Source organism: Lontra canadensis, unplaced genomic scaffold (assembly GCF_010015895.1).
Source record: "Lontra canadensis isolate GAN:19392208 unplaced genomic scaffold, GSC_riverotter_1.0 scaffold7, whole genome shotgun sequence".
Taxonomy (NCBI): Eukaryota; Metazoa; Chordata; class Mammalia; order Carnivora; family Mustelidae; genus Lontra; species Lontra canadensis.
This window is the reverse complement of record NW_022631001.1, coordinates 24,602,754-24,618,945: the sequence shown is the minus strand read 5'-3', so window position 1 is coordinate 24,618,945 and position 16,192 is coordinate 24,602,754. Positions and strand designations below refer to the sequence as shown.

The following is a 16,192-nucleotide window of genomic DNA, read 5'->3' as shown; positions in this document are numbered from 1 at the left end:
CCATCCCTCTCCCCTCCAGCAACCCTCAGTTAGTTTCCTTATGGTTTGTCTCCCTCTCTAATTTTACCTTGTTTTATTTTTTCCTCTCTTCCCTATGATCCTCTGTTTTGCTTCTTAAATTGCACAACTCAGTGAGATCATATGATAATTATCTTTCTCTAATTGCTTATTTCACTTAGCATAATACCCTCCATTTCCATCCACATTGTTGCAAATGGCAATATTTCATTTCTGATGGCTGCATAATATTCCTGTGTGTATGTGTGTGTGTGTGTGTGTGTGTACCACATCTTCTTTATCCATTCATCTGTCAATGGACATCTGGGTTCTTTCTTTTTTTTTTTTTAAGATTTTATTTATTTTTTTGTGAGAGAGAGACAGCACAGCAAGCAGAGTGGCAGGCAGAGGCAGAGAGAGAAGAAGGCTCCCCGCTGAGCAAGGAACCCGATGTGGGACTCGATCCCAGGACCCCGGGATCATGATCTGAGCTGAAGGCAGCTGCTTAACAAACTAAGCCACCCAGGCATCCCACATCTGGACTCTTTCAACAGTTCAGCTGTTGTGGACATTGCTACTATAACACTGGGGTGCAGGTGTCCCTTCCGATCACTACATTTGTATCTTTGGGGTAAATACCCGGTACTGTAATTGCTGAGTCATAGGGCAGCTCTATTTTTAACTTTCTAAGGAAACTCCATGTTTTCCAGAGTGACTGTACCAGTTTGCATTCCCACCAACAGCATAAGAAGGTTTCCCTTTCTCCACATCCTCACCAACATCTGTTGTTTCCTGACTTGTTAGTTTTAGCCATTCTGACCAGTATGAAGTGGTATCTCATTGTATTTTGATTTGTATTTCCCTGATGCTGAGTGATATTGAATGTTTTTTCATGTATCTGTTGGCCATTTGGATGTCTTTTGTGGCGAAATGTCTGTTCATGTCTTCTGCCCATTTCTTGATTGGATTATTTGTTGTTTGGGTGTTAAGTTTGATAAATTCTTTATAGATTTTGGATACTAGCCCTTTAGCTGATAAGACATTTGCAAATATCTTCTCCCATTTTGTCGGTTGTCTTTTGGTTTTGTTGACTGTTTTCTTTGCTGTGCAAAAGCTTTTTATCTTAATGAAGTCCCCATAGTTCATTTTTGCCTTTGTTTCCCTTGCCTTTGGAGACATGTCTAGCAAGAAGTTGCTATGGCCGAGGTCACAGATGTTGCTGCATATGTTCTCCAGGATTTTGTTGGATTTCTGTCTCACATTGAGGTCTTTTATCCATTTTGATTTTATTTTTGTGTATGGTGTAGTGAAATGGTCCAGTTTCATTCTTCTGCATGTGGCTGTCCAATTTTCCCAGCACCATTTGTTGAAGTACTATCCTTTTTCCCTTGGATATTCTTTCCTGCTTTGTCGAAGATTAGTTGACCATGAGTTGAGGGTCCATTTCTGGGCTCTCTATTCTGTTCCTTTGATCTATGTGTCTGTTTTCGTGCCAGGACCATGCTGTCTTGATGATTACAGCTTTGTAATAGAGCTTGAAGTTTGGAATTGTGATGCCACCAGCTTTGGTTTTATTTTTCAACATTCGTTTGGCTATTCAGGCTCTTTCTTGGTTCCATACAAATTTTAGGATTATTTGTTCCAGTTCTGTGAAAAACATTGATGGTATTTTTTTTTAAGATTTTTATTTATTTATTTGACAGAGAGAGATCACAAGCAAGCATAGAGGCAGGCAGAGAGAGAGGAAGGGAAGCAGGCTCCCTGCTGAGCAGAGAGCCTGATGCGGGGCTCGATCCCAGGACCCCAGGATCATGACCTGAGCTGAAGGCAGAGGCTTAACCCACTGAGCCACCCAGGTGCCCCAACATTGGTGGCATTTTGATAGTGATTGCTTTGAATGTATATACATATTGAATGTATATTGCATTGAATGTATAGGTAGCATTGACATTTTCACAATATTTGTTCTTCCAAACCATGAGCATGGAATGTTTTTCCATTTCTTTGTGTCTTCCTCAATTTCTTTCATGAGTGTTCAATAGTTTTCTGAGTACAGATCCTTTGCCTCTTTGGTTAAGTTTATTCCTAGGTGTCTTATACTTTTGGGTGCAATTGTAAATGGGATCGACTCCTTAATTTCTCTTTCTTCTGTCTCATTGTTTGTGTATAGAAATACAACTGATTTCTGTGCATTGATTTTTTATCCCTCCACTTTGATGAATTCCTGTATGAGTTCTAGCAATTTGGGGTTGGAGTCTTTTGGGTTTTCCCCATAAACTATTATGTCATCTGCAAAGAGTGAGAGTTTGACTTCTTCTTGCTGATTTGGATGACTTTTATTTCTTTTTGTTGTCTGAATGCTGAGGCAAGTTACTATGTTGAGCAGAACTATGTTGAGCAGCAGTGGTGACAGTGGATATCCCTGCTGTGTTCTTGAGTTTAGGGGAAAAGCTCTCAGTTTTTCCCAGTTAAGAATTATATTTGTGGGGCGCCTTGTGGCTCAGTGGGTTAAGCCTCTGCCTTCAGCTCAGGTCATGATCTCAGGGTCCTGGGATCGAACCCTGCATCAGGATCTCTGCTCAGTAGGGAACTTGGATCCACCCTCTCCCCCGCCTCTGTGCCTACTTGTGATCTCTGTCTTCAAATAAATAAATAAATAAAATCTTTTAAAAAATGCTATTTACTGTGGGCTTTTCATACATAGTTTTTATGATATTGAGGCATGTTCCCTCTATCCTTAGAGCGTGAAGATTTTAATCAAGAAAGAATGCTGTACTTTGTCAGTGCTTTTGCTGCATCTATTGAGAGGATCATACAGTTCTTGTCCTTTCTTTTCTTTTTTATTTTAAGATTTTGTTAATTTATTTATTTGACAGACAGAGATCACAAGCAGGCAGAGAGGCAGGCAGAGAGAGAGACGAGGAAGCAGGCTCCCCTGCTGAGCAGAGAGCCCGATGCTGGGCTCGATCTCAGGACCCTGGGATCATGACCTGAGCCGAAAGCAGAGGCTTTAACCCACTGAGCCACCCAGGTGCCCCTTGTCCTTTCTTTTATTTAGGTAGTGTATCACATTGATTGATTTGCAGATATTGAACTATGGTTGCAGTCCAGGAATAAATTCCACTTGTTTGTGGTGAATAATCCTTTTAATGTACTGTTGGATTCTACTGGCTAGTATCTTGGTGAGAATTTTTGCATCTGTGTTCATCAGGTATATTGGTCTGTAAATCTTTTTGATGGGGTCTTGTCTGGTTTGGGGATCAAAGTAATGCTGGCCTCATAGAGTTTGGAAGTTTTCCTTCTATTTCTATTCTTTGAAACAGCTTCAGAAGAATAGGTATTAATTCTTCTTTAAATGTTTGGTAGAATTCCCTTGGGAAGCCATCTGGCCCTAGACTTCTGTCTGTGGGTAGATTTTCGACATCTGCTTCTGTTTCCTTGCTGGTATTGGGTGTGTTCAGGTTTTCTTTTTCTTCCTGTTTCAGTTTTGGTAGTTTATACTTTTCTAGGAATGCATCCATTTCCTCCAGATTTGTTGGCATATACTTGCTCATAATATGTTTTTATAATTGTATTTTTTCAGTGTTTGTTGTGACTTCTCCTCTTTTATTCATGATTTTATTTATTTGGACCCTGTCTGTCTTCTTTTTGAGAAGTCTGCCCAGGGATTTATCAATCTTATTCTTTCAAAAAACCAGCTCCTAGTTTCGTTGATCTTTTCTACTATTCTTTTGATTTCTATTTCATTGATTTCTGTTTTACTCTTTATTAAATCTCTTCTCCTGTTGTGTTTAGGCTTTGCTTGCTGTACTTTTAGGTGTAAAGTTAGGTCGTGTAATTTAGACCTTTCTTGTTTCTTGAGAAAGGCTTGTATTGCTATATACCTCCCTCTTAGGACCACCTTTGCTGAATCACAAAGATTTTGAACAGTTGTATTTTCATTTGTTTCCATGAAGTTTTAAAATTCTTTAATTTCCTGGTTGACCCATTCATTCTTTAGTAGGATGCCCTTTAGCTTCTGTGTATTTCAGTTCTTTTCAAATTTTCTCTTGTGATTGAGCTGCAGTTTCAAAGCATTGTAGGCCAAAAATATGCAGGGAATAATCCCAATCTTTTGGTACCAGTTGAGAGCTGACTTGTGACCCTATATGTGATCTATTCTGGAGAATGTTCTATACACTAAGAAGAATGTGTATTCTGTTGCTTTAGGATAGAATGTCTTCAGTATGTCTGTAATGTCCATCCCATCCAGTATGTCATCCAAAGCCCTTATTTCCTTGTTGATCTTCTGCTTAGATGATCTGTCCACTGCATTGAGTGGGGTGTTAAGGTCCCTTACTATTATTGTGTTATTATCAATGTGTTTCTTTCATTTTGTTATTAATTGGTTTATGTAATTGGCTGCTCCCATGTTTGGGGCATAAATATTTACAATTGTTAGATCTTCTTGTTAGATAGACCCTTTAATTATGATATAGTGTCCTTCCTCATATCTCATTACAGTCTTTGGTTTAAAATCTAATTTGTTTTCTTAAGATCCCAGTACCTATAACCCTGGAAGATTCCAATTATTCTGCACAATAAAATTTACAGATTAAAAAAAAAATAATAAAATCTGTCTGGGGCACCTTGGTGGTTCAGTTGTTAAGCGCCTGCCTTCGGCTCAGGTCATGATCCCAGGGTCCTGGGATTGAGCCTCACCTTGGGCTCCCTGCTCAGTGGGAGGCCAGCTTCTCCCTCTCCCATCCCCCCTGCTTATATTCCCTCCCTTACTATCAAATAAATAAAATCTAAAAAAACAAAAAAAAATCTAATTTGATATAAGGATTGCCACCCCAGCTTTCTTTTGATATCCATTAAAACCTGAATAAATGGTTTTCCACCCCCTCGCTTTCAATCTGGAGGTGTCCCTGGGTCTAAAATGAGTATCCGGCAGATATCAATGGGTATATCAATGGGTTTTGCATTTTTATCCAATCTGATACCCAATGTCTTTTGATTAGGGCATTTAGCTCATTTATATTCAGAGTAAGCATTGAAAGATATGAATTTAGTGCCATTGTAAAGTACCTGTAAAGTCACTGTTTCTGTATATTGTTGCTGTTCCTTTCTGGTCTATGTTACTTTTGGGCTCTCTCTTCGCTTAAAGGATCCCTTTTAATATTTCTTGTAGGGGTGGTTTAGTAAATTCTTTTAGTTTCTCTTTGTCCTGCAAGCTTTTTATCATTCCTTCTATTTTGAATGATATCCTAGCTGGATAAAGTATTCTTGGCTGCTTATTTTTCTTGTTTAGTGCCCTGAATATATCATGCCAGTCCTTTCTGGCCTGCCAGGTCTCTGTGGATAGGTCTGCTGCCAGTCTGTTTCTGCCCTTGTAGGTTATACACCTCTTGTCCTGACTTGCTTTCAGGATTTTCTCTTTGTCTCTGAGATTTGCAGGTTTCACTGTCATTTGTCAGGATGTTGACCAATTTTTATTTTGAGGGGGATTCTCTGTGACTCCTGGACTTGAATGCATTTCATTCCCCATATTAGGGAAGCTCTCTGCTCCAATATACCTTCTGCTCCCCCTTCTTCTGGGATCCCAATTATCTTAATATTGTTTTGCTTTATGATATCACTTATCTCTTGAATTCTCCCCCTTATAATCCAGCAGTTGCTTATCTCTTTTTCTCAGCTTCTTTATTCTCCATCATTTTATCTTCTATATCACTGATTCTCTCTTCTGCCTCATCTATCCTAGCAGTTGGAGCCTCCATAATTTTATTACATCTCATTAATAGCCTTTTTGATTTTAACTTTAGATTTTAGCTCTTTTATTTCTCCAGGAATGGATTCTCTAGTGTCTTCTATGCTTTTTTTCCTAGCCCAGTAAGTATCCTTATAATTGTTATTCTCAACTCTAGTTCCAACTTTTGTCCATACAGATTATGTCCCTGGCAGTCAGTACTGCCTCCTTGTCCTGGTTTTCCATGACTAGGTAGGTCCCTGAGGGTTCGGAGCCTGTATGCTCTCACCTTGATAGAGTGGGGCAGAGCTGTGTGGCCTCTGTGGGTCCCCACTCTGCTCTGATTTCTCATGACACAAAATCTTTACCAGGGACAGTCTCTAGAGTGTTATATGGTCATACTGTGGACAGGAAGCACAGAGAAGAAAACACTTGTCAAGGTTACATGGGACAAAGATGTCATCAGAACTTTGAAGGCTACTCCCAGACTCATCCTGCCTAGAGGCAACACTAAGGACACAGCACTGGAAATGGCTTTGATTTCTTCCTCACTAGCCTCAATTCCATCTACATAGTGGGTCCTGGGCTGCCTCTAGGTAGGGTGGAGTGGAAGGCAGGCAAACTGGGTTCCACTCCCGGCCCTGCCACAGACTTCCTGGATGTTACTACTCATAACTCCCCTGCAGGCTGCTTGAGGACTGAGTCATTGGTGAATGTACTTGAACTCACTGCTTAGGTATCAGGGTTCCAGGATTGCTGCAGCTATGGCCTCCAGGCCAGTTGGGCCCATGTAGAGCACACCTACCTCCCCAACCTGCCTACCATCCATCAGCAAGTGTGGCATGCAACTCTTCTGTCTTTTGAGTCTGGGTTTGGGCTAGCATACATCCAAGCTTCTGAGAGTAACTGGCCACTTTTATGGAGGGACTTCAGAGGTACCAGAAAAGGCCCCCATGTTGCCCATATTGGATTCCCCCATTCAAAGCACATCCAAGCTTAAGGTTTTTTCTTAAATGTGGTTTCAGTAGCACCAGTCAGCCATTTAAAAATCATCAGGGAGAGGGACGCCTGGGTGGCTCAGTTGGTTAAGCGGCTGCCTTCAGCTCAGGTCATGATCCCAGCACCCTGGGATCGAGTCCCACATCCGGCTCCTTGCTCGGCAGGGAACCTGCTTCTCCCTCTGCCTCTGCCTGCCTCTCAGCCTACTTGTGGTCTCTCTCTCTCTCTGACAAATAAAAATTAAAAAAAAAAAATTTTTTTAAAATCATCAGGGAGAACGCAGCAGGAGCTGCCCTTGAGATGTGGAATCTGGACCAGGGTTCTAGGTCCAGAAGCACTAGGAAGCACCTCTGCAGTCCCTTTAAGGAATGTGGGCCTTGGGATCAGTTACACCTCAGGCATATGCCAGGGGCCAATCACTTCGCCTCTCTGAGCCTGTTTCTTACAGCAAAGATTACAATCCTGGTCTTGTGGGCCTTATGGAAACCAGATGAAGTGGACTCTGCCCTGAGGCATGGCTGGTGGAGAGGTGGTGCCAGCTGTCCTCTGCTGACAGTGAGCAGGCGGATGAGGGAGTGAGGTGCTTGTGTTGTCTCCTCCAGGCCAGCAGCAAAGCCTGCCTCTAGCCTTTTCATGGTGAGGCTCTGAAGGAAGCAGGCTTTTAGGCTTGACGAAAGAGCTTTATGAGATTTCTATTACCTCTGTGATCTCCGGTGCTACCTCATCTGGCAGGCAAAGCAGGCTGGCTTGGCATATATTCATTTTATAGGCCATGAGGACTGGTTACTGAATTACTGAGGCTTATGGATATGCTGCCCAGTGGTTTCTGCCACCTCCCCAAGCTCCTCACTGTCCGAGGGTCATGCCCAGAACCATGATGGAGCCTGGTGGCCTTGTGTCCATCCTAGTATCTGGGACATAAGGCTGGTGAGTGGATCAGCTGACATGCCTAGGGCAACAAATTGACCCTTTCCTCTGGTGCGTTAACAGCGAGTCCTGCCTCCCAGGACTAACATGAAATTAGGGTGCAGGAGGGTTGGTCCTCCATTTATGTGGATTCCCTGCAGCCCAGCAGACAATAGCCCCACTGGGCTGCTTACCATCTTCACTATGGCTCGGTTCATGGAATCCAACCCTGTCTCTCTCAGGGACTGAGACCCCAGCTCAATTTGTCAGATGCTAGGAAGTAAGGTGAGGAATCGTGGGCCCTCCTTCTGTCCCCGAGAACCAGTCTAATATCCTGGACCCCTTGCCAAAGCACTGAAGGGCTGAGCCTCCAGCTCTGACCAGTGGGGAAGGAGCAGTAGTATTAGCTGCTTTAGGCAGCTGGAAGAGGGGAGTCACGTTCTCTGAGCCTGGCTCCACAGCTGCCCAACACGTTCCAAAGGACTCCAGCACTGGTCCCTGTGTGAAGAGTCCATGGGGGGAGGGATGAGTCTGAGTCCTGGCGCCCGTTCAGTTGCTGACTTCCTGTATGTCCTTGCTTGCATGACTGGTCTCAACCTTCAGCTTCTTCCAGCAGCTATAAAATGGGCCTGCCTCTGCACAAGATGCCGCAGCATCCCGGGACTTCAGAGTCCCCAACCCCTTGAAACAGATATAAAATCTGCTTTCCTGCCTGAGGACAGGTGCTAGGGACAGGGAGGTTGACACCGTGTGCAGCCTAAGTCCTGGCTTGGCACTGCCTCCTTGGGATCTTGAGCCCAGGGAGAGGCTGAGACTCCAAATGAAAGTATCCTCAGGTTGAGGCCACCTGTTCGCCTTGCCCCCTGTCCCATCAGTGCAGGAGTACTACCCCCTAAGGGCATGATTGGAGGACGAGAAGCGGCCTGACTTTGCCTCACTAGGTCTGGGACTTTGGGAAGGTTTCTCATTTGTAGAATGGAATAAACTAAGTTCACAGCATCTAAGGTTCCCAAGTTCTCTAAATCTTCCAAGAAGCACAGGCGATGTAGGGCAGACAGGAACACACTCACTTTGCAGATAAACAGGAGCCAGCTGGAGGGTTTAGAAAGGCAGGTGCTGGAGTACCAGGCATGGGGGACATGACCTGGTGCGAGTGAAGCCACTGCTGCCCCGGCTGCTCCTTCCCTTGCCATCTAAGCCCTGGGCCCGGTCTGGGAAGAGAAATGTGGACAGGATGACCTCCACTGGCCCCAGATTGGATGCTGGAAGCAGAAGGTGGGTCATACCTTTCTAAGTTAAGTGCCAAAAGGGCCCACTGGACCAAAACCTCTGTAAGAGTTATGAGAGAGGGGCGCCTGGGTGGCTCACTGGGTTGGAGCCTCTGCCTTCAGCTCAGGTCATGATCCCAGGGTCCTGGGATCGAGCCCCGAATCGGGCTCTCTGCTCAGTGGGAAGCCTGCTTCCTCCTCTCTCTCTGCCTACCTCTCTGCCTACTTGTGATCTCTCTGTCAAATAAATAAATAAAATCTTTAAAAAAAAAAAAAAAAGAGCTATGAGAGAGGGAAGAGACACCAAGGTTGAACCTGTTTTATGGGTAACATGCTGGCTGGGCTGGGCTTGGGGGCAGAACAAAGAGCTGGGCTTAACTTTTCAAGCAACTGAAGGCTTGGGATCCTGGCTGGTGCCAGGCCTCTTACAGTGTCAGCTGGGGTCAACTCTACTGGGACTGAGAGGCGATGGGGAGATGAGGTAGGGAAGAAGGGTGAGAATGTGGGGAGAGGGAAGGGAGGTGGTGGGAAAGGGAGTGGAAGGAAGGGGTGAGGAGAGAGGGAAGGGAAGCACGGCCTGGCTAGAGCTGAGCCAAAGCCAAAGCCAAAGCTAGAGGTGGTGGGCTCAGCAGCAGGAGACGCTCAAAAGGGAGCCTCCCGGGAAGTGCGGGTAGCCATGAGGGCCCGTTTGAGCTGCTCATAGGTGACAAACATCACCACATTCCAGGAACCCAAACGGAGAAAGGAGGGCATGAACCTAGAAGAGAGAAAACACAGGTCACAGAGGGTAATCTGGTGACTCATGAGGGCACTCCACCTCCCACTCACCTATGGTATCCAATCCAACCCAGCTGCTCTGCCCCCAAGGAGGTTGAGAGTGCTCAGGGAACACAGGCCCACAGTTGTGTGGCTGTGAGCCAAGAATCCCCCGGGAGTCTCCATTTTAGTACCGACAAAGTAGGGATGACAACTCTGGAAGTAGTTAAGAGCATGAGAAAATGCTGGTGAAATACCAGGACCAGGATCACAAGAGCTTGACACCTGGTTGCAGGTGGTTCTCTCCCATCTGTGTGTAGGTATGGGCAGCCAGGAGGCTTCGAATTGGGTGGGACGGATCAAAGGCTCACCCTTTGTAGAAGGCTCGTGGACCCTCCTTCTGGAGCATGGTGAGGGCACAGTGGCCAGCGCTGCTGTACTGGCCCAGGGCAGAGTTCATGTATCTCGTCTTGACCACATCGACAGGGGAGGCGATGACAGTGGTGCAGAAGCCTGCCCCGAAGGCGGAAGTGAAGTGGCAAGGGAGGTCATCTGCCAGGGAGGAGCAGGAGAGGCGGTCAGGACTCCTCACCCCATCATTCCAGAAGGAAAGGGATTATTAAAGTAGCTTGGGGGTCTGATGGTTTTAGAGAGAGACACTCCAGCTGGGACTTCTCCTGATGACCTAAGAGTTCTTTTGCCTCAGTGCCTCAGTGTGCAAAGTGGGAGCTACATCCCAGCAGGCTTCAATATGGTAAATCTAAACTCATTCCACAAGCATAGGGGAAGCAGGATGAAAAGATGTAGTCCTCAGGCAACCAGACTTCCACATCTGCTCCCAGATGGTAGGAAAAGCGAGACCCAGCACCAATTACTCTAACTCACCTGTCATGAGGTTGGCCTTCAGGAGGGCATCCTTGATGAGATCGTAGGTCACCAGCTCAGCACAGTTGACAATGGCATTACGAGCAACATTGGGAGAGGTCCCTACAGGAGGAAAGTGTACCAATGTGAGACCAGAGACTAGGGGAGAAGGAGGATGGGGAAGAGGAAACACCTGATACACGGACACAAACCTTTCCAGAGTCCTCGGAACCCTTCCTCTCGGGCGATGGTCTTGTAGGCATCAACAGTGCTTTGGTATCTCCGGCCACTTCCAGCCCGGGCCTGAGCCTGGAACCGGACCTTTACTACATCTGTGGGCTGGGCCACAGCCACAGCCAAGGCACCTGTTGTGCTGCCTGCCAGGAGGCGGCTCCCAATGCCGGCATCTGTGGGAGAACCGTGGGGGTCAGTGCCTGGGAGGGTTGGACTCACTTTCCACCTCTCCTCACCAAAACCACCTCACCTCTGGCCTTTTGGGAATAGGATTCAGATAAGCTCTTGCTCGAAAAACTTTGCATCAAAGAAAAGTAACACTGTGGAGGTCTATTACTTGCTATGCACAGGGTCACAGCAAGGAGTAGGACAAAGTGAGACTTAACTCAAGGGGTACATGCCCTGAGAAATCACAATCCTTTCCATTTGACAAATGTGAAAATCAAGGCTCAGAGAGAAGTGGCCTTCTCAAGGCCTGGGACCTGTAAGACTTGGGATCTCATGCCAGATCTATTTCTCTCTGCCCTGTAATCTTGGGAAAAGCCAACCTTTTGATCTGGGTTCTCAGTTTCCACATGTGTAAAATGGAGGGTGGGCAAGGCGTGCTGAGATGAAATGGAAGAGTGGCCTTGGAGGCAAAATTCCTGGCTGTGTTTTTCTGGTTCCCCATTGTGTGCTCTTGGCCAAGTCCTTTCCACCCAGCAAGACTTAAGTCTTTTCATCTGGAGATGATGCCACCTACTCTCAGAGCAGTTGTGAGGACTGTCCTGGGGTGATGCCCTGCACAGAGCTTAGCACAGCCCAGGTGTTCAGGAATCATTAGGAGAATCAAGGTCCCTTCCAGTTCTCAGTTCCTCTGACTAGCCTAATGATCTGGAAGCCTAAAGGGGCTATGCAGCAAATCATCAATCAAGGATGATTTGATGGATCAATCATCACAACAAAGAAAAGGCCCAGGGGCCTATGGTCTAGTCCCACACTCACGCTCAGAACCCTTGGTGTAGAACTGCTTGACAGAGTCGTAGAGGCCGATGCGGACGGAGGCAAAGCTCATTTGGCGCTGTAGGCCGGCGACCAGCCCACTGTAGAGGCTGCGGGGGCCCTCGGTGCGCACCATGGTCAGAATGGTGCCCAGCACGCCACGGTACTGGGCGCTGGCTGAAGCCCGCACTGGCCCCTGCCTCTCTCCTTGGATCTGCAAGGTCAAGGTGGGTGGTTATATGGATAAGGCAGGTTGTGCTCTCCATCTCCTGCCATCCCTATGCTCCAAAGTTTACAGTTCTAAACATTTCCCTGGCTCTTACGGAGTCTGTATCTTGGGGCAGAGCAGACCAGACAATATCAGGAACCCCAGGCTTTATCCCCTCACCTGCAGCCGGACTTTCGCAGTGTCCAGAGGAAAGGTGATGAGATCTGCAATGCAGGCAGCTGTGCCAGCCCCCAGGAACTTCACCGTGGCAGTAGGGGGTACATCTGTAGCCTTGAACCCGACCATAATGCTGATATCCCGCTACCTCCCAGGAGATGGAAAAAGAGTGGCGAACGGAACACTTTCAGGCAACAATGAGACGAGACAGAGGAACTCTGCCGGAATCTAAGCCAAGGAGAGAGAAGTCCCATTAGCAGCAGTATGCCCAGTCCTTCCCTGCTCACCACCCCACCCCTACCTTCCCTGACAGTACCACGTCCCTAAGCAAGAACCAGAGCAACCTCGTGAGCTCTGGAGCTACTCATATTGGGGCTGGAGAAGCAATTCCTGCTTGGGGAGAACACATTTTGTGAAGCGGCCCCTCCTTTTCCCAGACTTACAGGGAGAGTCCGGCTCCCGGCTATCTTAGTGGGATAAGTCAGTGCCTCTGAGTCAATGCCCCAGCTTTCTCTCTGCTGGGTGCAGAGAGCTCACTGGTGATGCCCACATTCCTGCTTCCGCAGGTCTGTAAGACAGGCAGAAGTGGGGAAAATGTTGCAGTCAGACCAAGACCTGACAGGCACAAACTCACAGGCTTATGCCCTGGATTTCTTAAGCAGGAGAGGTTCCTACGGGTCCGTAATTGCCTAAGTCTAGGAAAAAAAAAAAAAAAAAAAAAAGAATGGCAAGACCAGTTCAACCCTTTCCCAGCCCATTACTCTCATTCTCTTCCCAAGCCTGCACCACTGGGGCTCTCTAGAGTCATTCTTTCAAGATTGTTTTGCTGGGCGTTGGTTTACTGAGAGACAGGAGACAAGGTCACCCCAGAGGGGCCTTACTGTCTGGCACAGGGGATGGGCAGGTAACTCAAGCTGCATTTGGGGCCTGCAGGACATACTCTCAAAATGGGGAGGGAACAACTAACTCTATCAGGAGAGAGGTAAGGAAGAGTGTGTGATCGGAAAAGTTGATATTTAGCTGGGCCTTGAAGAATCCTGGGCAACTCTCAGGGCTGAGAGCAGGTACACAGGCCCTGGACTCTCTCACCCTGGACTACTGTGTGATGCAGGGAAAACCGGCTCCTTCTCTGGCCAGTTTCCTCTCCTTCAACACAGGGGATCCACCATCTTCACAGGAGGGGCAAGCTTGGGGACGTGCAGGTCAGAGCTATCAAGAATGAAACAGGAAACCAAACACTCCATTTTGTTCTCAAAGTTGGAACAACAGCCTTCTCTGCTGCCCCCATGGGCTGGGGAGGAAGTGAGCTCAGTGGCCCGGTGGGGGAGGGTGACCTGCTTCTCTCTTCCCTGAGCTCACTTCTCTGACTTCGGGAGCAGCTGCTCTGAGCCCAGCCTGATTGGCCGCCCTTGTCACTAGGGCCATGAGCGAAATGCTGGCCAGCAGGAGGAGGATGTGGTTGGAGTCCGTTGAGTACACAAAGACCCATGGAAGCAAACAGCTGCTTCCTCCTGGGCTGCTCACTCCAGGTAGCTGGGGCAAACAGTGAAATCCAGAGGCTCCTTACCACTCAGCTCTACCCAGAGCTCCTACAGGTCAGACCTGGTCTTATTTGAGTTTCCCTGGAACCTGGCCACATGAGGCTCAGTGAAGATTGGGAGTCATACGGCAGAACGGGTTGATGAAGGTGCTTCAGATGCCCCAGGTTCCCTGCCTGACCTAACTATCCCCCAGAACGTGTTCCATACCTTCCCCACCTCAACGGCGGGAGCACTGTTAGCTCACTCCTCAGAGCAGCCCTGTGAGGTGGCTGCCTTACTTCCATGTCACAGAGTTGGCAGCTTAGCCAGAGCCACGTGTATTGACTCCACAAAGCTTATGCAATTTGCTTTGCGCTGGTGTCCAGAACATTTCTCTCCCACTGTTTTCTCAGCCCCGGCATAGGTAGGGCTTTTGTAAGGAAGTCTAACACTCAAGTTCTCTCATGACAATTTGACAGTTCTGAGAAGGTTCAGGCAAACCATGTCCCTTCTCTGGGGTCAATCGTGTCCCGACCCTGAGCTAGGCTGCAGTGCTGTGAAGGCCAGAGAAGAACAAGACCCAGCCCCCGACCACCTCAAAGACAGGTGCACAGAGGCTCACTTGCCATTTCAAACGTTGCTGTGGGTTTGCTCAGGTCCTTCAGAGGCATGAGTATGGGGTCATTGGTGGTAAAAACCCTACTAAGTGTAATACTCAAGCCTGGAAAGAGTCTGTCCTAGCTCTGCTGCAGACTTCCAGGATGACCAAGGGCTAATCACTATCCCATCTAGGCTTCAATTTCTTCCTTTGTAAATATGGGGGACCACCATCCCTGGCTTGTCAAGGTCAGCTTAAAGGACAGAATGAGAGCAGGAATATATGAAAGTGCTTTGTGAACTCTGAAGAGCAACTTCACTGGAGTGGGGGGGCGGTAGTTATTTTTGCTAATATTCTAGACTCCCGCCCCCAGGCTAAAAGGCTGCGGCTGTAGGCAGCAGGGGACCCCTCCCTCAGACTGGACTCTTACCCGGCTTTGTATGGTCTCACGCTGAGGCCTCTGAAGATCAAGCTTCTCTAAAGACATCCCATTCTTCAAAGCTGCCAGTGGCTATCATGGCCCGATCCCCTTGGTTTTCCATAGAAAATGGCTGGGAGACGAAACACCTAATAGACATACTATGTGTCCTGTGGATGAGGGCAAAGAAGAGAGTTTATTTATTTTAGAGAGAGAGAGAGAGAGAGATCATGTGCCTGGGGGGAGGGGTAGAGGGAGGGAGAAAACCTCAAGCCCGCTCGCTGCTGAGCTTAGAGCTCAGTACCAGCTGGAACCCACACCCCCAGATCCTGAGCGGAAGCCCACAGTCAGAGGCTCAACGAACTGAGCCACCCAGGCGCCCCAAGAGGAGGGTTTAGAAAGGGAAATCTTTCTTAAAGGATCACACTCCAGCAAGGAAAGAGCCACCTGCCAGAGGCACAAAAACCCACAGTCCTTAAGCTGGGAGGTGGGGAGGAGAAAGGAACAGGGTCCATTTCACCCACGGCAGCTGGGGACTAATTAAGTGCACAAACTGTGTGTGTGTGTGGGGGGAATGAACCCAGGAGTACCCCCTCCCCAGTCTGCTTGGTATCGCGCATTTACTGCCTTCGAGATTTCTGCTTTAGTGGCACTCTCTGTAGAAGCACTCTCCGACACAGCAGACTCTGACGAACGAGACTGTTGTAAAAAGGTCATGATAGGTCGAAGCCTCTCTTGAGAGTCGACTAGGCCCCAGGTGCGGACTGTGAGGAGGATAGAAGGGCTGGGGGCAGGCCCTACTCAAAAACTCAAAACCTCCTCTTCCTCGTGAGGGGAAGGCCATTCAGGTCATTGTGGACGCGTGGAAGGCCCCCCCCCCACCCAAGCCGGGGCTGGGCATCCAGGCTGAGCGGAGAGTGGAAGAGGAGGAAGTTACAGGCAACTGAACCTGAGCGGTAAGAACAAAAGGGAGAGAGAAAAAGAGGGAAAGAAGAGAGATAAGGAAAAAGAGGCCAGAGAGGAAAAATACAAGATAGGCTGGGAGAAGAGGGAAGTTAAAGAGAGGGAAGGGCGCGGATCCGCGCCGCCGGTTGCGGGCTTGCCGCAGGTGTAGCGGGCGCAGCGCTGGGGCGGGCGGGGCCCAGGCTCACCCGGCAACAGGGAGAACACGAGTGCCGACGGCTCTGTTTGCGGGCGGCGAGCGCGTGGAGGGAAAGCAGACGGTACTCGGTCCTAGAACGCTGCTGGCGAGCTTGCAGTGGGGGTCCCCGGGGCCTGCTGGGCGGTTTCGGTCTGGGGGGCGGGGCCTGCGGGGCGGGGCCTGCGCAGGGGGGCCTGTGGGCTCTGGTGGGGTCGGGGGAGGTGACCTTCTAGCCCCCGCCTTTCCTCAAGAGTAGTCACGCCCAAGGTTCTCTGCGCGTCTTCCTCCACTCTCATGCCTTGCAGACAGATTCCCGCGTCTACCCGTTCGTGAGCCCGCAGGGTCACTCCGTCGCTCCGCCTCATACCCCCCCTCCCCCGCGGTCCGCCAACCTCCT

General features: G+C 48.3%; 1 protein-coding gene across 1 annotated transcript; it reads right to left on the bottom strand.

Annotated features, from left to right (window-relative positions):
• Positions 1 to 9,201: 9,201 nt before the first annotated feature.
• On the bottom strand, positions 9,202 to 15,899 carry UCP2 (uncoupling protein 2). Its single transcript, XM_032853118.1, has 8 exons — positions 15,806 to 15,899; positions 14,667 to 14,824; positions 12,122 to 12,346; positions 11,737 to 11,947; positions 10,731 to 10,925; positions 10,540 to 10,641; positions 10,026 to 10,206; positions 9,202 to 9,655 (listed from the first exon to the last, which is right to left on the bottom strand). Exons 3-8 carry the CDS (start codon positions 12,245 to 12,247, stop codon positions 9,541 to 9,543), a joined length of 930 nt encoding a protein of 309 aa, XP_032709009.1. The 5' UTR covers positions 12,248 to 12,346; positions 14,667 to 14,824; positions 15,806 to 15,899; the 3' UTR covers positions 9,202 to 9,540.
• Between the last annotated feature and the right edge of the window lie 293 nt (positions 15,900 to 16,192).